The sequence below is a fragment of the Rattus rattus genome, chromosome 1 (assembly GCF_011064425.1).
Source record: "Rattus rattus isolate New Zealand chromosome 1, Rrattus_CSIRO_v1, whole genome shotgun sequence".
In the NCBI taxonomy this organism is placed as follows: domain Eukaryota; kingdom Metazoa; phylum Chordata; class Mammalia; order Rodentia; family Muridae; genus Rattus; species Rattus rattus.
The window spans coordinates 240,011,680-240,036,239 of NC_046154.1; the positions used below are offsets into that span (position 1 = coordinate 240,011,680).

Genomic DNA, 24,560 nt, shown 5'->3' on the forward strand with positions numbered 1-24,560 from the left:
AAGATTTTTTTTAACATAATCAAAGTTTTCAAAATTGGTAAACATCACTATTATTTGTGAGTGCTTACCTTTTTTATTCCCATTTCTGTGAGAGGAAACTAAAGCAAGGATATTGTGAAAGAAGGTTATTGTGAAATTCTGATTTTTAGGTGTTGCCTAGAGTAATCTACAGATGGGTATTACTCTGCATGTGATAAATGCTAAGGTCATTAGGTGCTGAGTGTAGATGCTATACAGTTTAGGGAATTGATGTTTTCTGGTGTTTACCAGGTTTAACAGCATGGGAATTTAGGTTCACAGTCTGCAGATCTGCTAAAAACTACTAACAAGTTTATCTGTTTATTTCTGTTATATTATTTATATTATATTTGATGTTGGATAGAGGAAATTATAATTTATTTAGCTTATATGTAGCTTGAACACAGTCATTGTTTTAATCTACAAGCTCTGTTTAAAATTCAACTCTGTGGGTTATAGAGATGTTCTGGAGAGATGGCCCAGGGGTTAAGAACACTTCTTCCAGAGGACCTAGATTCAATTTCCAGCACTCACATGGAGGCTAACTACCATTTGTTAACCTAACTTCAGAATGTCTTCCTCTGGCCTCCCTGGGTTCCAAGCATGCAAGTGGTGCCCAGACATCCGGGTAGTCAAAATGTCTATGTATACAAAGTATAATAAAATAATTTTAAAAATAGTTTTGGGTTATGTGGGGAAGTTACCATTTTCCAATTTCTTAAATTGTCTTCATATATTATAGGATTTTTTGGAAGTAACTTACCAGACTATCAGAGGTCAGAGATCATGATGTTCATCATGGGGAAAGTGCCTGTTTTTGGAACATCCACTCATACTTTGGATATCAGCCAACTAGGGTAAGTACTCAGACTGTAAATGAAATCATTTTTAGATTACATTTTTTTAACTCAAATGTTAGAGTTTTGAAATTTTAGTAATAAAGAGCAACAGTGTTTTCTTTGGTAGTAAATCATTAAACTATTAAATCAATGTTTAACATACATTTTGGATCATTTTACAGTTTAAAATTCTTGTATTTTTGGTCTTTTTTTATTTATAAAGTGAAGGATTTATTTGGCCTGTGCTTTGTGTGTCTTCACATATGCGTGGTAAAACTGAACATTTCCTGAAATCTTAAAACATTGTTAGTGAATCAGGAATACTGATTTAGGATGTTACTGATCCCTTTTTATAGATTTGATTTGGTAATATACTTAACCCTTAGGTAACATGTTAAAATGATCTCATTATGCCTTATAAGTACATAACTGTTGGGTTGTCATAGAAAAATTTTTAAACTTTTAAAAAAAGATTTAGTTTTATTTTATGTACGTGAGTACACTGTTGCTGTCACTGTCTTCAGACACACCAGAAGAGGGTATGGGATCCCTTTACAGATGGTTGTGAGCCACCATGTGGTTGCTGGGAATTGAACTCAGGACCTCTAGAAAAGCAGTCACTGAGCTCTCTCTCCACTCCCGTTCTTATAACTTTTTAGGAGATGGAAATCCACATGTACAGCGTACTGTAGCCCATTGGTCCATATAGTCAATCCAGAGCTCAAAAAGCACTATCAGCTGGAGAAAGTAGGATAAGTATGGTAGTTGAACATGCTCCCTTAACAAGTGGCCAAGAGTGATAGCCATAAGAGTTAATAAATAAAAAAGGGTTATTAGTGGCACAAAGGTTAAAAGTCTCAGAAAAGTTACTATAGTTCTATCTTTTTATGGGGAATAGTGTAAGAATGTATGTAATGTGCGATGTTCAAATAGATAAAAGAAGCATTTCCATTTTCAATAAACCTAACTGTCATGTTCATGGAGGACAGTTCGCATATCTCTACACTCCTGAGTCACTTGTTTTATATTTGGAGGATTTAATGTTCATATCAGCATATCAGTTTTTGTTCTTGAAGACCCAATTCAGTAACTGAATTTTTTGTTTAAATTATTTTTTATATATAATCTACTTAATTTATATGAAATTTATTTTAGTGTATGAAGTGAGTCATGGCATAAGCAATTGTAAAAATAAATAAAATCTAGCCAGTAAGAATGAAGTTTTAAAATCAGAAAAAAATGTATTTTAAGTACATAAAGTTATAAATGAAAATTAGCATTAATAACACCAATACTTTATATATTTCAGGGATTTAGGAACCAGGAGGATTCAGATAATGTTGCTGAGGTCTTTGCTCATGGTAAGGAGTTTAATAGACGTGAGGGACACATCCCTTAAATTACTGATTAGAGTGGAGTCACTGCCAGCCTCCTTCCTTCTGGCCGCAGTAAGAATCGGGCTGGCTGTTTCTGCATTTGTTCACTTGAGTACCTCTCCCTTCATCTCTGTTCTGCCATACTTCTCTCTAGTCGGTGGCATTCCGTTTGATCTTAATTATGATTAAGTTTACAGAAGTCAGAACAATTTCCATTTTATAGATAGAGATATGTACTGTGCTCAAAGGAGTTAGGTGGACAGAGTTGAGGAAGTCCAATGTCACTGAGCCAGAGACTAGAATTCAGATACGAAAATCCATGGTGCCTTCTATAGACTGACCAGAAAATGGTTTATTGCTGACAGTATTTGTTGTTTTAAGTTTATAGTGGCAATAGATAACAGAAAAGGAAGTAACAGAGGTCCTCTGTATGATAAATATGCTCACTTTTCCTTTCTTAGTTTTTGAATTAAAATGTAGTTACTTAATTTTTCCTCTACCTCCAACTCCTTCTTTCCTCCTTGTCTTCAAATCCGTGGGCTCTTATTCTTCAATTATTGACCTTACATACATATGCAAGTGAATGAACAAAAGTGCAACTTACTGAATCCATTTATTGTTGCTCATATGTATACATTTCAGAGTGACAATATAGGGAGCTTGTCTCTGGTGAAGATCACTTCTTCCTCTCTCAGCAGTCTCCAATTCCCTATAGCTCTTGGTCTAGTGGGTGTGGTCGTGTGAGATTCCCTACACCCATGTTGGCTTATCAGTTGCTGTTGACTGACATGTCAAACCCTGTTTAAGTTACATTATTTTCATTTACCTCCTGGCATCCTGCCAAGGACAAGCAGGGACTGGTTTTCCAACCAGAGTCTTAGAAGTTCATTTCAGAGACCTTTCTTGTGCATTTTATTATACCCTGTGTTTCACACTTGGGTACAAAAAGACTTTTATATTGTTTCAGTTTTAATTCTCTCTCTGGTCCTTGTTATATAGGATTTTGAATCTAATTGAAGTGATGCTTATCAATCCTTTCCCATGTGTCTGTTTTATTTATTGTGTCTTAACTTTAAAATATCTCCATGTTCTGATGACATAAACACTGTTGTTTTGGTGTGCTTATAAAATTTTTTTAGATATGGCTATAATTCTTTATTCTACAAATATATTGTACAAATATAAAAATATTAAAATATCACCATGCTTCTTATTCTAATTATACCATTCAGCTTTGTGAATTCCACTGTCCATAGTTTTTAAATGTTTAATAGCATGTAAGTATATTTTCCTTCAAAATTTAAAAATGGACAGGTTAAATATTATCCTAAGTATCAAATTGAATAACAGAATACAATTTTCCAAAATGAAAATATGTTCCTATTTCCCAGTAGTTTTGTTGGAAACAACAGTTTACAGGGTCAGATTTTGCTGTTTTCCACCTGCTTTCCCTGTAAATGTCTTCCACCCTTCCTGTGCCCTGGCTTTCTCTATGTAAGGGACTATCAGCCTGTCTGACAGACAGCAGTCAGGACACAGTTGACAGGCACATAGTTGAGCCTGCACATGGGACCACATACCACATGTACGATGTTCATCTTAAACTTATTTCAAATACTGTTCCTGACATACTAACATCTTGACTGCCCTACAGGTTTCTTTCATAGATTTCTTTAGGCTTATGCCTATAGTTCTGTTTCCTAAACAGAATTTTGTGAGGTGATATTTTATCTAAGGACTCATGAGAACATCATTTGTTAATTTTCCCCTTGTAATCAGGTGACTTCTGGATACAAAGCCAAGACAATTGTTACTGCACTGCCTGGGTCATTTCTGGATCCTCTGTTGTCACCATCCCTCATGGAAGACTATGAGCTGAGGCAGTTAGTCTTGGAAGTGATGCACAACCTAATGGACCGCCATGACAACAGAGCAAAGCTCCGCGGCATCAGGTGAATCCACTGCCCTGGGAGGCTCTTCAGGAGTGCTTTCAGTTTTCTCAATCAGTGTGTGTGTGTGTGTGTGAGAGAGAGAGAGAGAGAGAGAGAGAGAGAGAGAGAGAGAGAGAGAGAGAGAGAGAGAGAGAGAGGAGAGAGAGAGAGAGAGAGAGAGAGAGAGTGAATGTGTGTGTGTGTGTGTGTGTGTGTGTGTGTGTGTGTGTGTGTGTGTGTGTGTCTCTGTGTGTGTGTGTGTGTGTGTGTGTGTGTGTGTGTGTGTGTGTGTGTGTGTGTGTGTGTGTGTGTGTGTGTGTGTGTGTGTGTGTGTGTGTGTGTTTGTGTGTGTGTGTGTGTGTGTGTCTGTGTGTGTTTGTGTGTGTGTGTGTGTGTGTGTGTGTGTGCGTGTTGGGGGGGTATGTTTAGTTGGTGTCAAAATGATTTATTAGTTTGCTTTAATATAATGTGTTTGAGTGTCATCCTCTGTGCTCTTCAGGGTCTAATATGGTGATAACTGTACACATGGAGTAAAAACTGGTTTTGCATTTGTTTTAAGCCTGTGAATAGCACTATGAAGGGAAATGATGTGACTCTGTTAAGCATGAATATCCAGGAATATCATTTCATATAAACATTCTAAATGTTTGTAGATGTGTCACCACTCAAACTTCTTAGTTCAAATAATTCTCTACAAAGTACAGGATGTCAGAGCCAAATGTGCTATTCATTAAAAATGATTGATTATATTGCTTCTAGAATAATTCCAGATGTGGCTGACTTGAAGATAAAAAGAGAGAAAATTTGTAGACAAGATACAAGCTTCATGAAAAAGGTGAGATCACCGTTAGAGTGTGAAGTGTAACTGTAGTGTTTTAAATGTTTATTAGTCTTCAGTCTTAAATGAAGACCTAGCATTTGGAGTAAAAGTCCTCTCACTGCCAGCTCCAGCCAGCCACAGTCCCACCACAGTTCCTCACCTTTCAGAAGTGTGCATGTTAGTTTAGGAAACAATGACTATTTATTATGAAATGCAAATGCATACGCGTTGCTATTTTACTTATTTTAAAGTGAACGACCGCATAACAAAAACATCCCTTGTACCCCATTTTCTAAGTCAATATTCTTTCTCAGAGGGAATCAATGTCTGGCTTCCATATATTACTATCTTGTTTTGTCAGTTTTTATATGTTGGATGAAGAGTCATAAATCATGTTATTTTATACTTAACTTGCTTTTTCAATTTAGTTGTGTTTTGGTGAAATTCATCTTGTGTATTGGTGACATCACAGATATTATAATATATGTGGTGTAAGATAATCCAGATTATGCTTTTGTTGGCTGACATTGGGGTTCGTTCTGTTAGAATGCCATAAGTAACTCTGCTGCACCTACACTTGCACGGGCCTTATGCTGTGCAATTCCATTTTTCCTTGGCGTCCCATATTGGGGATTCCTGAGTAATAGCTTTAAATGATACAAATGCACTAGAGAATATTAATTTGCTTGGTGCAGTCATTGCTCTTATGTGAACTACAATGTTATACAAAATTACCTTCTCTGTATCTTTCAGAATGGGCAACAGCTATATAGGCACATATATCTGGGCTGCAAAGAAGAAGACAACGTTCAGAAAAACTATGAGCTTCTTTATACATCTCTCGCTCTGATAACTATCGAACTTGCCAATGAAGAGGTGGTTATCGACCTCATTCGATTGGCCATTGCTTTACAGGTATGCTTTCCTAACATTCCACTGAAGAAAGTAAGTATCACTTAGAGAGAGGCATGATTTCTAGTTATAGATTCAATTACAGTAAATAGAAGCTGAATATAAAATCTTTTAGCATTTGATTAAAAAGACAGTCCTTGTACTTATGCTTCCAGTCTTTTGGAAAGCATAGTCATTAGTAATTATTACATATGTGCCATTTTTTAAAAGATCTCTTTATTTTATGTATATGAGTGTTCTATTTGCATGCATACTTGCATGTCAGAAGAGACCATCAGATCCCATTATAGATAGTTTTGAGCCACAATGTGGTTGTTGAGATTTAAACTCAGGACCTCCATTAGAGCAGCCAGTGCTCTTAACCACTGAGCTTTTTCTCCATCCCATCAACTGGCATTGTTTAGTTAGAGCAGGGTGTTCTATAATAAAAGGGCAGCATGTAATGCATTTGCACACACACCATGTGTTCATGTCGGCTATCTAGACTATCTTCAGTTTCTCAGTGGAATGAATCAGAGAATATGATGGAATGTGAGAACTTTATCTTTCTAATGTATCTGTTTTCTACTTAAGGACAGTGCAATTATCAATGAAGATAATCTGCCAATGTTTCATCGTTGTGGGATTATGGCACTGGTTGCAGCCTATCTCAACTTTGTGAGTCAAATGATAGCTGTTCCAGCATTCTGCCAGCATGTTAGCAAGGTGAGAGATTGAGAAAAGTGCTTCAGCCTGGTTTTGTATAAAAAGAGCTGATTTCTGAGTAGTAGCTGATTTCGATAGATAGATGGATGGATGGATGGATGGTTGGATGGATGGGTTCTGTGAAAATGTAAGGTTCTAAGTCAGAAGTACAGTTAACATTGTCATGTTTAGGTTGTTACCGTTTTTAAGGTTGTTGTCGAGTAGAATAGAGTGCTTTCCTGTCTTCCATTGAGCCATTGTGAATCTTGTCATCTTCAGTTCTATTGTTGTTTATTTGTACATTCTGAGGTAATGTTGGATGATTCCAGGTGCCTCCTTGAATTATATTGTCTTTCAGCAGTGTTTAGCTTTTTTCACTTGTCATTCCAGTTATTGACATTATTTCATATCTATTTCAGAGTCCTTAACTTAATGTAACAGGAACATGCCACCACTAAAAGCCTTTGTCAAAGAACCTCATTTTTATGAGACCTTGTAGTACATTTTGCTAAATGTAGGTTTTTGGTACATTCTAAAAGACAAAAACTCATTCATTTACTTAAGACTCATTTGCATATTTGAGGTGTGTGTGTGTATTATTCAAGAAATCAGACCCTTTAGGGAGCCACTCTTCCCAGGGCTCTGAGCTTTGAGCAACTACTGAGCACACAGAGAGGGAAATAACTCCTGAAGAGATTTCTAAAGTAAGTCTGTATTATTTTGCTACATGCTCTGTTTCTTCCTAGTATGTTTAAGCAAATATAACATCATTTTTCACTTCATATATTTTATCATCAGGCTTTTGATAGTTGATGACTCTTTAGTATTATGTGAAAACAAAATGAACTTAGTTGGATTCAGAGGTAGACTTAATAGTGCTTAAAGGTATTTTTCAGGGTTTTTCTTCGTTATTTTGTAAATGTTCACTGCAATGCCCTAAGAAGGGAGACTTCTACTTTCAGTTTTGTTTTGTGTTTGCTTGTTTTCAGGTTATTGAAACTCGAACTATGGAAGCCCCTTATTTTCTACCAGAGCATATTTTCAGAGATAAGTGCATGTATGTGAATTCTTTATATATGAAGGAATATAGAGAGAGAATATATAGACTGGCCAGAGAGGCCAGTTTCTAATGATTGCAATGGAGTAATTATTGTTCTATGTTCATTATTAGCCTAATTGTCTCATTTCTGTCACTTAATTCATATGACCTTTCTCTTATGTTATAAAGTACTTGTACTCTATAGATGTAGATATGCACGTAGTCCTGAAAATACCAACTTTATCCCACTTTTAAAACATGGTAATATATTTCTTAATGGTGGCATTGTTTTGGTGTTTGTTCTCATGTGAATGAAAACTTCTCTTCAATTTTCCTGTTGAAGGTTTTTTTGATAACATAACAAAACATAAAATTGAGGGACAGAAATAAAAGCAAATTCATGTTGTACATCCTTCCTTGTGTTACACAGGGAAAAAACTGCACCTTGATAACACTTGATGCACACTTTGGGCTTTAAGAGCAGGGGGCTCAGTACTGAAAGTACCAGCATAGGATGACAACCACAGGGGCAAGAGAGCATAGGGCCTCCTGTGCCTAGACATGGGCTTCCTGTCATCCGTGGCTCTGGGCTTTGCACTCACTCAGCTCTGTTTTCACTTTCACCCTCTATATTTTACTTAGTGTAAAAAGTAAAACGAGGTTAGTGTGGTTTGTCCCTTAATGTGCAGTAGCATAGTGCCAAGGATCAGTTTACTAGTGATGCAACACTGAGAGAAGAGTCCTAAGAACAGGGATTTGGTCCCTTAAAACACGTGGGCTTTCTCTAATCTCCAGGGAACTTGTACTTCTGTCTTTCAGTGTAGAAGTCTGTGCTATTTTACCTAATTTTGTTCAGGAATCAGTTTTGAATAATTGTTGTTTTGATCAACTTGACAGGCTTCCGAAATCTTTAGAGAAGCATGACAAAAATTTATATTTTCTGACCAACAAGATTGCAGAATCCCTGGGTGGAAGCGGGTACAGTGTGGAGAGGCTGTCGGTTCCTTATGTGCCACAGGTGACAGGTATGTCCAGTAAACTTTTCTGCCGTGCAGGGAAGAGTCAGTGCTGATTCTATAGATATCTTAGGTTCTCACGGTTTCGTTTTTAAGACTCCTTTTAATTTTATGTGTGTAAGTGATGCCTACATGTGTGTTTGTGCACCATGTGTGTACAGTGTTTGAGCTGTCCAGAAGAGAGCTTCGGAACCTCAAACTGGACTTACATATGGGTGTGAGCCACCATGTGGATGCGTGGAACTGAGCTCAGGTCCTCTCAGGAGCGCTCAGTGCTTTTAACCACTACCCCTGAGCCATCTCTCCAGCCTCAACTTTTTTTGTTTTTGTTTTTGTTTTTGTTTTTCAATACATGCTTCTGCAAGCGTGTGTGTGTGTGTGTGTGTGTGTGTGTGTGTGTGTGCGCGCGCGCGCGCATGTGCATGCATGTCTGTGCGTGTGTGTTTGGTTTGGTTTTACTTATTCTTCAAAGCTATTTTTAAATATTTTCTGTTTTTAAGTACCACATTAGAAACTTTCTGTAAATCTCTAAAGATGTAGATGGGATGTTAACATAAGAAAATCAAGTGTTTGGTTTTACTGTTATTTTTAATCTATTATTTGTTCTTTTCTAAGTTTGTACTTAAATATTTCTTAAACACGCAAAATGAAATATTTTTTAAACAATTCAGTTTCACATTTGTCATTTAAAAGACAAAAAGCAAAAGATAAAACCATAGTAGAGCACTGTAATTAAGTTTTTTGTTTTTTTAAAAGAATTTAAAAGATTAAATAATTTCACTTTGGCTTTAGCTGTCTTTCCTTCAGGCCCAAAGCCACATAAACCCAGGCGGAAATACAAAGGTAACTAAGTGTCACTCCTCCTGGTGTCGCCTGCCCCCCTGTAGGGAAGGAAAGCACTCCCTGGATTTAGAAAGGAGCCCTGTGCCATGTGTGCATTTAGGTGCCTGTCATTAGCTGTAGTTCTGCTCTGTCCTTTTCCCATAGAGTACTTTCTCGTCGTTCCTTTCCCCTCTTCCCTTAACTGTAGTTTATAGTAAAAGGCCTTGTACTTGTCTCACATGCGACCTTGCTTCCTTTAGTTCCTTCTCCCTCAGAACAAGCTACAATCTCTTTCACGGTGCCTCCTTATCATGGCTTCAGAGGACTCTGAATATCTCAAGATATAATTAGTTACATGGTCGGATAGAAATCCCTAAGTACCAATAGACCTTTTCCATTTATAAAGACTGATGTGTTAAATGAGTCTCATGTGTGGACCTTGTGTCATGTAAGAGTCCTAAGAGGGATATTTTATGGCAGTCTCAGTTTTACTCAGCTATTACTTTTTTTCCTGAGTAGCAGTTGTTCACTATTGATTCTAAAAATTATGGGCAGTTAAGAACAATAAAATAAAAGCAAAATGTATTTAGCGTGTTGGGTAGCTTGCACCACCTATCTTCAGTATCATATTAGCTCTATCTGTCATATTTGTGCCTGGCATTGATAGCAGCACTATGTTCATAGTCCTACTTAATCCTACAGTAGCTCAGTGAAGAAGGTAGCATTACCTCCTTTCCACACTAGAACACCAAGTTGAGAGGAAGTAGTTTGATTAGCACTAAATCTAACTGTCTGTCTTTGTGCTCTTTGAAGTGCTTAGTAATTTTATTTCACTAACTTTTTAATGAGATCAAAATTGGCACACATTCAGAATGATCCATGACAGCAACGAGCAATAATCACCATCTTTGAGTTTCATGACCATGAAGCCAACTCATGCACAACTCTAAGACCTGACAGCAAGGTCAGTGGTAGAACATTTGACTGCTAATACTAAGATATTAGCAGCAGGCCAGGCATGGTAGCATATGCTAATAACCCCAGCATCTAGAGGGCTGAGGTAGGAGGATTGCTACTTTGCAGTGCTTCTTAACTGATTAGGCTGACTGTGTGTCAGACATTGAGGGAGGTGGTAATGGAAAGATGTTAAGGGTGATTACTATCTTGAGGGATTACAACTTCATGGGGGAAGCCAGATGAACAACTTTGTAGTTCAGAGAAAGAATGATAATCTGCCTGATACTGCTGAACCACTGGTGTCTGAGCAAGTATTGGCTAACCCTACATTGTTTCTTAGACAAGCTAGAATTTGATTTAACTAGTGAAGGCGTCACTGTATACTGCATACCACTATATGACAACTAGACAATGCTCTATCTGGAATAGTTAGTGGTAACTGTCTCATAATGCAATTAGTGTATAGCTCTATGCACACAGAACCTAAAGCAAGCAAGGTGGGTAGAAGTTCTGATTCTCATAAATTCAGGTTTCAGTATTTCCTTCTTAAGTGTGGTCCTGAACTCTAAAACACAGGTGGTTGAATGACTTTGATAATATTATTCTAGCTCCATAAGAAGTTTGATCCAGTGTATAATTTGGTTTTAATATGACAGCCAGTGGGGCAATTATAGTAGTTCTTAACGGGGATAATGAGGATGTAAAGTGAAATCACAGTGCATGCTGGATGGATTCCAAAGGGAATGTTGCTAAATGTTGAAGTAACTCTGTGTTACTGGTATTCTCTAAACAAAGGCATCTTTGGTACTGGTTATAAAGGTGTGTCTGGACATTGCTCTTATTAGGTAATTTGGCAGTCAGAACCTGTTATGAGCAGCTTTTTTCCATGTCTCTTTCTTACACAAACATTATAATTTATGTATGTGCAGTGACACAAAAGTCTCGGGAAAATGTGCATTAGTCAGTGGGCTGTACAGCTATGTCTGTATGTCATAGCTAGGACAGAAGTCATTTACTTCAGAAAAAGTTCCTCTAGCAGGAGATGGAAGGAGACATGTATTAGAAGATTATCCTTAATAAGAGTCTAGGTAATGCAGATGAAGAAGTGATGGCACTCTGGAAAGAACAATATAGAGATAAAGATGACTTGCTAGACACAGAATTGGGATGGGGGCTTTCCAAACAGAATTGATGACTTAGAAGTTGGAGATGTTAAATTGGCATTTAGTAGAGATGGAGTTGAGTCCTGGTCAGCCTCGAGGGTATCTGTAGAGTGCCTCTCAGGTGCCTGTTACAGCCAGAGTCTTATTTGGCTAGATAGATCCTTATAGCAATGAGAGTAGAACAGGACCCAACTAGGTTCATTGTTACCATATGTCAGTGGTTATCCACACCACAGAGGAAACACGGTGAGCTATGCTTTCCAGGTGCCTCTCTCTCCTGTAGTTCCGAGTGAGAGAAGGCATTGGAAAGTACTTGTGTGGTTCTGAAAGTCAGAGAGAAAGTCAGAGAGATAACTCTCTCCTTCAGGACTGAGGCATATGGAGGATAAACATGTGCCCTAGAGTCCTGACAGCTGTCCTGATCTGTTCCAGCAGGGGTTGAGTAAGCCGCCGATTCTGTGCGTTAGGATGCACGGTGCATTTTCCTTTTTCCTTGTAGAACCATGGTCATTAGCTGTTCTTGCATCCTGTCCTTTCCTATTACGATGTTTGAAAGAAACATTCGGAAAATGCATAGTTATGTGAAAACCTCAACCCTATATCTATAATCAAAAAAGAAAAAGCAGGACAAGATGATATCTTATTACCTCTTAGGTTTGCTGTTATCACAAAAGTAAAAGATGACAAGTGTCAAGAGTGTTTGTAAAGGAGCCTTCTACATTGACAGCTCTCATGATTAGTGATACTGTAAATTATTATAGCAACGTTGGAAAATAGGATTGAGGGTTTTTTCCCATAAAACTGAAAACATAACTGTCATATAACCCCAGCAATCCCACTTATAAACACATCCATAATAGTTGAAATTAGTGTTTGAGCTACCTGCACACCATGTCCCCTGTAGCACTCACTGCTCACAAAAGCCAACATGCAGAAAAAGCTGAGGTATTATCATCCTGACAGTGATGTTCATATACAGTGCCAGTACTATTTGGAAAAACAAGCAGTTCTCACATATGTATCAACAAGGGTGAATCGAGGACATTGGGCTGGGGGCAGGACAAATACCAAACTACTATATAGCTACCTCCAGTCATACAGGAAGACTTATGATCTGATGTTTTATTGCAAAACATGGTGACCATTGGTAGTTATTGTGTATATTTCAAATTAGCTAAAAGAGGGAGTTAAGCTGGCAAGATGACTCAGCAGGTAATTGCCCTTACTCTCAAGCCTGATAACCTGAGTTCAAGTCCTACAATCTACATGGTGGAAGGACAGAACTGGTTCTCCTTTCTGCTGTGACCTCCATGTGTGAACCAACATATAAGTGTTGTATATGTGTATGGGCATGCACGTGTATACATACAGACACATACACACACAAAATAAATACAAAACAAGTTTAGAATAAATTGGAGGATTTTAAATGTTCTTACTGCAGAGATATGGCTATGGTTGAGGTGGATGTTGCTCATCAGCTTTTGTACACTCTGTGCAGTCCACCATTGTACTACACCCCAGGGATAGTAAGCAGTTACTGTACAGTCTAAACAAAATGTCTGCAAAATTGCTTTAAATATTTAGAAAGACCAACACCCCCAACTCACTCTTCTACATTTTCTTGCAGTCTAAATTAGTTATCTTAAAACTCAACATTTATTACTAAGGAATAATAGAAGAAATTAATTTTCATTTCAGATGAAGATCGCCTTTCTAGAAGAAAAAGTATTGTGGATACTGTATCTATTCAGGTGGATATTTTATCCAACAGTGTGCCTTCTGATGATGTGGTAAGTTGCTGGAAGGTTGTGGTGGAAAACTGTCTAAAGTAGTCATTATTTAAAAGAAAATTTCCCTTCACACCTGTTAAGTCGAAGAAACTACAAATCTAAATTATCTCCAAGTCAACTGAATTGTTAGAAGAAATTAATATAATTTAATTTGTGTGAAGTCATTCCAACTGTCTGTCAAGTTATATAAAGTTAATACATATTGTTGGACTTTTGCATTGGCATTCTGTATGATAGAAATAGCTATGAAACAGAACCAGGTTCTCTGTGTTGTTTTGTTATGTTTTGTTTTTTGTTTTACTTTAACTATGATATGTATACCCTCTTAAGCTCGCCAAGTCCTGTTTGTTTGTCTTTTTTTAATTTGTGAAATATAAAATACAAAAACAGATGGAACTGTGCACCTCCCAAGAGGCCATTCCTCACCTCAGAAGGTCACTTGTAAGGAAGAACTGTTTTTCCTTTTAGAGATTAGCTCTTACGAATATGACTTAAGCCATCTTAGTGAACTGATTTTTAAGCCCTGGGGACTTGCACTGCCATCAGCTGGATGCTTTCTCCTCTTTCAGTACAAGTACAAGTCAGGAAGAGAAAGCTGAGCTGAGAGGCTAGCACTGTGTAACTCTGAATTGGCTCTCAACTTGTGAAACAAGTTCTGAGAGTGCTGGCTGATTTTTCTTTCTCTAATTTGGCAGGATACTCTGAGTCCCCAGTATCCACATAAAAAGCCAAGTGCTGAGATTGGAGACAGGAAAATCCTTAAGGCTCAAGGCCAGCCAGTCTAGCCCAAAAGTCAAGCTTCAAATTTAGGGTGGAGACATTGTCTCAAAAAAAAAAAAAAAAAAAAAAAAAGGTAGAGTACAGGAGATGGCAGAGTAGACAAAGCACTTACCAGGTATTCATGAAGACTAGAGTTGGGGTCTCAGGTACCTCATGAAATGCTAACAGATGTGGCATCTACTTAGTTTCCGCATTCAGAAGGTAAAGACGGGATCACTTGGGCAAGCTACCTAACTGGAATTGGCAAAATCAGGGTTCACGAAGAGACCCTATCACAATATCACAGTTTAAAAGGTGGAGAGTAATCAAGGAAGATATCAGACATCAATTTTTTTGCTTTCACACCTGCATACAAGTGACTTCTACACACGTGGTATTTTGCATATACATGTGCACACACAAACATGGAGGAAAAAAGGAATAGTGCTGCTTTGATGGGCACCTGATTGGGCAGTGAGGGAATGAAGAAAGAATAGTGATGTATAGAGAAGACAAGCTAGTGTCAGTGGGAGGTCTGTAGAGGAGGTCTGTATCAGGGAGCAGTCTTAGGTTGTGGTCATTTGCGAGGAGGAAGCTGCACTTGCCAGTTTTTGCACACACTGCCATTTTCCTGAGCCTGACCTAAGGAAGGCCAATTCCCAGCGGCCTGAGGGATTGGTCCTTTCTGGTAGCACACATTCACTCAGGATGTGCATTCCCTACATACTCCCTCACGGTTGTCCTCTGCTCCCCACACTGAAGGTAGGTAGAAGAGCATTCAGAGAAGACATCCCAGCACCAACTTTGGCCGAAGCATACCTGTACTCTCCACCAGTGTGCACACATACATGCATGCACACAGAATACTTACAGAGGCCAAACCATCCTGCTCAAATCTACCTCTTTCTTCAAAGCCACTGTAGTGTATACACTTCTATTATAAAGAGGGATCATGCTAGCTCTTTTAATGAGTTTGCGTTTCACTTGTTACTTTTTCAGTGAGGAAATTTATTTAGAGCCTTGGCTTCTAGGCTTAATTTTAATTAGGAACATGATGTATTTTAATGGTTGTGCTTTTGATTACCTTTTTGTTTGTTTGGCATTTGAGACTATTGTAAACAATCAGTCTGTTTTAATAAAATAAACTGAATAATATTTACATGAAGACGTAGGAGGGAAGATTCTTTGTGAATTTTACATTAAAAGTTTATTAAGACATTAACTTTTCAAAGACAGTGTACTGTTTAAGTCCTCAGTTATGTACATCAAACACTGGATGTCTGATAAGTACAGTTTAGTGTCACATTTACTTAAGCACATTTGAGTTTTAAACTTACTGGCCTCATTGGAATATGCTTTTATACATTAGTAATGATTATTCAAATGCCAAAAGAACTGACGGAATTGCTTTGTGGGCAAAAGTAAGTAGCTTATAGCGAGGATAGGATAATCATATCAGTTAGCTGTTTTCAGTTACTGGTAAATATTTATTTCAGCATTGATGAGTAAAAGTTAATATACCAAGAATACCAGCCTTCTAACTTTTTCCGTGTTCTTTGTCCTATACTATATATAGGTTTTTTGTTTTTAATCTGAAGTTATTTAGCCCAGTCTAAGAACAGTGAGTTTTGTTTACTTCATTAAAATGCTAGTGCTAGTGCTTCTAGTACAAATGATTAGCCAGAGCCTAATCTTGTATATCTGCTCCAAATATCTAGAATGCAACTGAAGATTCCAAAGTTTAATCTGACTTCAACTGTAACTGTGGCCCTCAGTAACAAAGCTGAGGTAGTGGGACTCTTGCTGCCTGACTTCCAGCTAAAGCCTTTATTAAGAGACGCTAAGGTGCAGAACACGAAGTCTTGCTTTTCTTAGTCTTGCTGCCTTAGACTTAGCAAAAGACGCTCATGAGCTAAAATTAGGGATGACCAAAGTGCCAGGCAAGTACTCATGTATCATATCATTGCTTAACTTTTATTCAGAAATACTATAGTAATGATTTATTACTCATTGTGAAATGTTTAATACCTCATAAAGTACCACTCTTTCAACCACAAAAGTACTAACTTTTAAAAATCATAAAACATTTAACTTTATAGTTTTGTACATATTTCAAAGCAAGAAATATTTAAGAGCCCAAACTAAAGGGTATTCATAGGAAATTTAAAAAAAGAACAAAAAACAAAAACAAAAACAAAGAAAAACCTGATGGTTGACCTCAGAAAACCCAGAATATGCTTGTTTTAGAGTAAACACTTCTCAATATAGTCCTTGAAAGCTTCATTTTTTTTTTTAATGTGTGTGAATGTTTTGCCTGCATGTATGAGGCCAGGAGAGGGTCCTGAGTCCACTAGAGCAGGAGTTAAGGGCAGATGTGAGCCAGTATATGAGTGCTGGAAACCAAACTGATCCTGTGCAAAAGCAGCAAAGAGAAGCAAATGCTCTCAACCACTGGCCATCTCTGCAGACCATTCTTATAGCCATTTAAAATTTTAGGTTATTCGACGCTTGATTTTTGTACACTATCTGTAGTACTAAAATTATAAAGGTTCTTTAGTGATCACTTCTTATCTACCACTTAGCTAAAAGTGTATTTGTAATCTTGGCTTTGATTACTTCAAAGGGTCCTCTCACCAAGCACAGTTCAGTCGCTGGGTGTCTTATGGGCCTTTATATACACTGGAGCCAGTGCCTCATCCAAAGGTACCGAGGTGCTGCCTACTGTGCCAGGAAGATACCCTTCTTTGTATCCAGTCAGGATTCCACTGCAGTAGGCCATTTTTATGGCTAGTGAAGAAGTCCAGAGCCTTTCTATTTGGAATATAATCTCAGATCAAGCCAATCAAAAGAAGGAAAAAATAATTGTGAAAATATGTAGCTGACTTGTACTTTGGTAGAATGTTAGTTGTAATTATACCCACTTGTCTTGACTCTGTTCTGCTTACACTCTTTCTAGGTTAGCAACACTGAAGAAATCACCTTTGAAGCACTGAAGAAAGCAATTGGTGAGCTGTAACATCATTAGCTCTCCTGAACGCATCTCTGCTTTGGAGATGTTTTAGAGGACACGATATGAAAAGAGAAAAAAGGAAAAATACTGTTGGTCTCTATATAAATTAAATTAGATCATTTATTTAAATACATTGCTTAAGATTTCTAAATTGTCTAATATATATGGACACATAAGCAAGCAAGGTAGACATTACTTTAATAGACTTTGTCTTAAATCATCATGGCCTTAAGATTTAAAAGAAAAAACAAACAAGCAAACAAACAAAAAACTCCTTATGTTCTCAGGGGACTTTATATTGACTATAAATGAGCCACCTGTATTTTAGTTCTGTAGTCATTGGGATCAATATGCAGTTTAACAAATACTTAGCACTTCATGTGTATCAAGGGCAGCATAGTTCTGCATAAAAGAGTTAATTCAAAAAAGCCCTAATAGCCCTTTGATTTGTAGTAAGTTATGGGTGTGTGTGTGGGTGTGTGTAGGTGTGTGTGTGTTTATCCATATTTACGTGTGTCTGGTATGTTTATACATTTGTATATGTATGTATTTGGTAGGAGATGCAGGAATTACTTGAAAGTAGGGTGTAGAACTTTAACTCTTTCTTAGATTTAACTCTTTTCCCCAAAAATTTGTGTCTAATATTAAGTGAAACATTTAAGGAATGTTACCCATTTTGCATTTTCCCAAATAAAGGTAGCCCTTTAATCATTCTTATTTGGGGGTTTATAGATCATTGGCTCTCATGGTCTTTGGTGGGATTTTGTGACACTCTTTAACTGGCCCTCATATAGATACCAATGGAATGGAAGAACAGGAAAAGGAAAAGAGACGTCTTGTGATAGAGAAGTTCCAGAAAGCACCATTTGAAGAAATAGCAGCACAGTGTGAATCCAAAGTGAGTGACTCTGTGGGGAATGGCTCTTTGGAGCTCATTCTGGTCACTGGGTGGCAGGACCCCAGCTTTAAGGCACATGTCGCACCTCCAGCCTCGCAGGCAGAGGTGGTAAACCTAAAGAATGGGTTCCTGTGATGAGAGGGTGGAAGCAGCAGCTCCTCAGCTGGGTGTTTTGGTTTTTTTTTGTTTTGTTTTTTTTTTTTATTTTTTTTTTTTTTTTTTATTTTAACTTGAGTATTTCTTATTTACATTTCGAATGTTATTCCCTTTCCCAGTTTACTGGCCAACATCCCCATAATTCCTTCTCCCTCCCCTTTTTTATGGGTGTTCCCTCCCCATCCTCCCCCCCATTGCCGCCCCCTCCCCCAACAATCACGTTCAGTCTTAGCAGGACCCAGGGCTTCCCCTTCCACTGGTGCTCTTACTAGGATATTCATTGCTACCTATGAGGTCAGAGTCCAGGGTCAGTCCATGTATAGTCTTTGGGTAGTGGCTTAGTCCCTGGAAGCTCTGGTTGCTTGGCATTGTTGTACATATGGGGTCTCGAGCCCTTCAAGCTCTTCCAGTTCTTTTCTGATTCCTTCAATGGGGGTCCTGTTCTCAGTTCAGTGCTTTGGTGTTCTGTTTTGTTTCCAGTGGATTTCAGTGATTTGCAGCTTGTGTCTATAGAACTTGAATGGTGTGGGAAAAGGGAAAAGACCAACATTAAATTCCAATAGATATTGCAGATTAAAGCATTAAATCAGCGTCATAGTTACAGTTGTGATTTGTCTACTGGGTGTCTGGAAAACGGTAAATTTTTTTAACTTTTTTTTTCTTTACAGGCAAATTTGCTTCATGATAGACTTGCTCAAATATTGGAGCTCACCATACGGTAAGGGTTTGTTAACATAGCAGTTAACAACACAGAGACAATTAGAAGCTGTGCATGGCTGTGTGTGTTTCATAACTGCTTTGCATTAACTTTAAACAAGATCTGACTGGCAACCCTTTGTTTCTGTTTATGGGGGGAGACTGAACAATTTCTTGTTCAATCATTTCCTGACATTCCTAGGTTTCTCTTTTAGACCACCTTTTCCTCCGTGAGGGCCCTAAAATCTGGTTGATTTGGAAGACCCACATTCTAGTGTTCCTTTTAACTAGGATGTCATTGTATTTTACCTATCTATCTCTAGTTTAATGTGATCCCTTCTATCTAGAGCAGTAGTACTGCCACCAGTATGGATGGGTCATTTCAGTCACTGGCTTTCCTTGAGCTTTCCTATGTCCTTTCAAGTTATTGTGAGAATTATTCCCTGAGGTTTGCAATATATCACCACGGTTGGTCATTCTGAGTCTGGCTCTCCTGAAGTAATTCGGCCTGAGAAGGAGGAAAAGGCTCTCTGTGCCCCTGCAGAGGAGCAGCAGCCACATGGTCTTACATGACATCAGTGTGGAAGTTGGCCTTTGGGTAAGGTAGAGGATACACGTGGAGCCTTGCTTCTGAAATTTTTTACCTTAGCCACATCTTTGATCTTTTGACTTGACTACCCAACCCCACCCCACTCCCTCTCTCTCTCTCAAGTCTATATCTTAGGCCTGGGAGATACTCATCTACTTGTTTTTATTCTGCAGTTTCCTGCTTTCACATGTAAGACAAGTTTTTTGTCAATATCACACATTTCTCACTGTTTTCATGTTGCTAAGGAGAGAATTGCTCATTTACACAAGTTCAGAAGAGAGATGACTAAAATATAAAATGTGCGATAGACTTTCTTTTCAGAGAAAAATGCCAAATAAGGAATATTTAAAACTGTCTGTTAGTTAAAATTCCAAATACCTACTGTGTACTTGGCCTTAGGCTGTACACATTATTCAGTTTTTTCTGCTGTCAGCACAGCCTGAAATGTAAGTTAATGCTGCATCTCAGTTTACAGACGAAGACACCAGAACTAGACAAGTAACATAACGTGCTGGCGATGTACTCAGAGACAAGTAGAATCCAAAACCTGGGTTCTCAGGTGGACTAGGGATCACCGAGTTAACTTGGGTCACATTTCTCTGGGTTTAAAATGTTAACACCATTCTAGTTTTTTTCTTCTTGATTTCATGAATTCCTCTGAGCTTGAACACTTGGTGGTAGTTAATGTTCAGCAATACTTGGAGTGTGCCCGACACAGTGCTGGGTGCACTATTTCAGTAGCAACCCATCCAGCTGCCTCGTTGGAAGATGTTCTGGGTCAGCCTGTGTGATACACAGAGGCTAAAGCACAGTGCTGCACTGTAGGTTTCAGGCCTGTCTGTAGTTTCTCCTGTTTATCTGATCAGCCAGAGATCAGAGTTTGTGCCCTGCAAAAGTGAGGCAGAACCATGTTATACCCAGTCCATGGCTTGGATACAGAGGAGATAAAGAGGAAGCACGAAGTAATTGTAAAATCAGCAGCAGCAGCAGCAGCAGCAGCAGCAGCAGCAGCAGCAGCAGCAGCAGCAGCAGCAGCAGCAGCAGCAGCAGCTATGGCAGTCGTGTAACACGAGGCTCACTTGCCCTCACTCTTGTTTCCTACCTTTGTTTACTGACTCTCGCTCTCTTTACACAATCATAATCATAAACCTTAACATTCTATCTCAAGTATTAAAGCATTATAATAGATAAAATGCAAATGCAAAAATGATGTACAAGATTTAAATAGTGTCAGTAGCTTTCATGGCCCCTAAGGGCACAGAGGCTTCCTGATAGGGCTTTCCCCTTCCACCGGCACACGCTCATTCTCATATACGGTCATCAGTAGCTGCCCGACCTCGCTCAGAAATTCCTGTTACTTCTTTAACAATAATGAATGTCCATGCTTAGGTTTATTTGTGTGTATACATATGTCAGTTTTTATTAAATAACAAACTTAAGATATGTGCATTTTACTGAAAATGATCCATTACTAAAATGTCAAAGGGTGTTACAAATATTAGAACCCTCTCAAATTTATTTGCTAGAACAGTATATCATGGAAATAGGAAAAAAAAAACACAGCTGTATAATATAGTTCAATGCAATTCAGAATTAAAGATAATAATATGAAGCTAATACTTATACAAATTATTAATTAGTAAAAACTTCATAACCATAGGATGCTAATTAGCACTATGAAATCACTATAATTCTGAGTTATACTTAATATTTATATACAAAAACCTCATACTTTGTCCTTTTTTTAAATATTTATTTACTGTTTTAGACTTGACTTTACCCACACAGTGCCACAGCTGGCCTCGCACCTCCGCTGCATCAAGCCCTTCAGTTAAAGAACCTTTCCTTGCTGCTTTCAGGCAATAGTCGAGTGCCTGTACCTGCTGATGGCTCCATGTTCTTATTTTACAGGCCTCCTCCCAGTCCATCTGGAACATTGACCGTTACTTCCGGGCATGCCCAATACCAGTCCGTCCCGGTCTATGAGATGAAGTTTCCAGATCTGTGTGTATATTAACTGGCTCATGAAGACTACAGCATTTAAAAAGGATCTTAAAACCTGAAAAACAGGGCCAAGACGAGTTTCAGGATTTGCATAAGGCTTACTGGAATGTCCTGAAGTGTTATGGGACTTGTCTCTACCAACACTTGTCATGCTGTATTAGAGGTTTAGGGCCCCTGATTTAGTACCTCTGGAGATAGGCTTATACCACATTAATTTGTTTCGAGGTTCCTGTTAGATTTAAGACTGAACATGTATTGCTTTCACATTATGCTCTTGTTAAATAGTATATTTTAAACTTTGCACAAACATGATTTTAAAAAATGATTGAAAAATGTATTAAGTGTCTGCTCCACTGCTTAAAAATGGATTGCTTTTATTTTCTTTTCTTCAAAAGTAAATATATTCCTAATTTTAGGGTTGCAAATTCTCTCATGCTTTCCAAATCCATGCTTCAGATGGACTGTGTTGACATCCCGTCAGTCTCCATAGTAACATGCGGCAGGCATCCCTAGGGTGCCCGTGTAGACTGTGTAGACATCCCGTCAGTCTCCATAGTAACATGCGGCAGGCATTCCTAGGGTGCCCGTGTAGACTGTGTAGACATCCCGTCAGTCCTCCATGGTAACATGCGGCAGGCATCCCTAGGGTGCCCGTGACAGAAAATATCTCGTGGATGGTATTCCACCCAGGTTCCCATCTGGAGCCTGGCCAGACGTTACTGGTCTTGTGATATTATGTTTTCTGCTTTAAGTTGAGCTCTTGAGCCCCTTAAAGCTCACTCTTGGAGTGGGAAAAAGGTAAAGTGTTTTTCATATATAATGTGTTAGTTTACAGACTGCGCTTTGAAACTATAGTTGTATTTTCCTGTGATTCCATTAAATGAAATATATATTTACTATAGAAAAGAAAGACATTTAAAACAGCTACCTGTTCACCTGTGCAGAGTCTATACATTTCAGTTTCTTAATGAATTAATTTACATTTTATATTGACGTTTTAAGTCTTCATTGTACAAAAATTCTCCCAGTGAATCTTTTAATTTGTAAGAGTTGAGCCAAAACTTATATACATCTCTATGAAGATTAGTTATATACTTCAAAATAGTCTGTGTGTTCTTGCTACGTTGTGTAATGTGAGCTGCCTGTCACTTGTGAGACTTGTAAGACTACAAGGGCAGTATGTACTGCACATGCTAGGGACACCACCACATGCTAAACAGAAGAATTCTGCAGTTAGAAAGTTCTCCTAGCACAGTTTTGTGGAATCACTTTGTATAACTCTACCTTTTCAAATTCAGTTTCTTTTTACATAAAACAGTATTCCTGTCAAAAGTATAGATCAAAAATAATTCAGTTTTAGTTTTGTTTTTGTTTGAAGAAACGAGATAAAATATAGGGTGTTTTATCAGTGTGTTTTTTGGTTATTTGGGCATCATTAGTACAAAAAGGAAAAAAAAAAGAAAAAAAGAAAAAGAAGAAAGAAAGAGACCAGGCATGCCCAAAGCTCTGAATATTTACAGCCGAGTAGACCATCTTGAAGAGGGGTCCATTTGCTATCACCTCTGACAGGACAGCCCAGGCTGCTGACTAAGTGCAGATCCACCAGACCTTGTTCTCAAGAGAGACACCGCAGCTGCCACTGGAAGGCCAGTGCTCTGCTCCAGCTCTCACTGTACTTCCCTCACACTGGGAATATGTTGCCAGTTATGAAAAACCTCATGCACTTTTGTTTCCCTTTTTTTCTTCTTCATTTTAAAAGAAGGATATTATTTTTTGATTGCATTTAAAATCTAGACAGGGGGACATGCAAAAACAATCATCATCCACTTGGATGTCATTTTATAAATTAACACTGTGTGCTTTTGTATGGAAAAATATATAATTTAATAGTATAAGAAAAGATATATATTCACTGGCATTCATGCAGAACACAAACTTTGCTGTACACATTTTGTGTTTCTTAGTGGTTTAAAACGGCATGCTTTGCATGCAAAGGAAAACCATTGCAATTAGTCTTTTATTATACCTGTATCTTGGGTTTTATAAACTGCTGGCTTGAGTTTTGTTGCTCTTAAACCACAGTACATGTCTGGATATCTTAGGTCCAACATACTGAACTAGTTTTGTTGACAAGGGTCCCCAAGCAATGGATGTTTGTCTGTCTGATTCTTCCACATTTACAGGAATCACATTTGGGCGCGTGTGCAAGCTATGCTGTAGCTAGTTCAGGTACTGAATCTTTAGGACTTGCAGGAGTTCATTGCATTGGTCCATTTTGGCAGGTACGTGATACTCAAAGCATTTATCATTCTCCTTGCTGTATACAGTTGATTATATTCTTTTGTGTGACACCAAGCTGTTAATTTAAACATTCCTCCTATGCTAGTGTCTAGGAATTTTACCTGAACTCTCATACTCATTCTCTCTCATTTCCTTTTTCCTCCCCCTGGTCCTCTCACTTCCCTCCGACCTCCTGTAGAACTCATTATCCTTTAGAGTAATACCACCCTTAACCAGCAGTTTAACTCCCCACTCCCTCAAAGGGGATTCATTTGTCTCACTAATGCTTATATGTATACACATATAACATTACTGTATTACTGTAACAAAGTATGTTTTTTAAGTGTAAATTTTCATTGTGCAATCATATGTAAGCAATAAAACAAATAGAAAAATAGCATCACTTGTGTATAAGTACATTTTTATTATAGCATTATGTATGTCGAAATAAGTTTCTTCAACAATCAAATTACTCAGGTGGATTCTTTTCCACATATATGAGAGACACTAGAACCATAACTTATGAGCTTGAAGAAAGCCTAGATTAAGCCTATTGGATGCCTCATCTAGGAAAGGCTAAAGGCATTCATGTAAATTTTCTGTAGATGGCCTACCACATTAGCATGCAATGGGTAAGCTCTGTATTGTAGAACCTTCAAAGATTTCATCCCAGGATTGCTTCTTACTATTGATATGCCTTTGCTGTCACTATTACATAGTCTAATGGTTCCTGGCCATTAGCCCACCCTATTGGACAAATTTCCTGCAGATCAAAATAAAGATGAATTTTCATGAATT

General features: G+C 38.0%; 1 protein-coding gene across 1 annotated transcript in view; it reads left to right on the forward strand.

Annotated features, from left to right (window-relative positions):
• Positions 1–24,159, forward strand: part of Efr3a (EFR3 homolog A) — an 88,497-nt gene extending 64,338 nt beyond the window's left edge. The window contains exons 11-23 of the mRNA XM_032916112.1: positions 761–875; positions 2,167–2,218; positions 4,013–4,185; positions 4,924–4,999; positions 5,738–5,899; positions 6,470–6,601; positions 7,570–7,637; positions 8,517–8,644; positions 13,279–13,370; positions 17,086–17,134; positions 17,934–18,037; positions 18,862–18,911; positions 21,390–24,159. Of these exons, the coding sequence (XP_032772003.1) occupies positions 761–875; positions 2,167–2,218; positions 4,013–4,185; positions 4,924–4,999; positions 5,738–5,899; positions 6,470–6,601; positions 7,570–7,637; positions 8,517–8,644; positions 13,279–13,370; positions 17,086–17,134; positions 17,934–18,037; positions 18,862–18,911; positions 21,390–21,495 (1,307 nt within the window). The 3' untranslated portion in view covers positions 21,496–24,159. The remainder of the gene's footprint in view (positions 1–760; positions 876–2,166; positions 2,219–4,012; positions 4,186–4,923; positions 5,000–5,737; positions 5,900–6,469; positions 6,602–7,569; positions 7,638–8,516; positions 8,645–13,278; positions 13,371–17,085; positions 17,135–17,933; positions 18,038–18,861; positions 18,912–21,389) is intronic.
• The last annotated feature ends 401 nt before the right edge of the window (positions 24,160–24,560 follow it).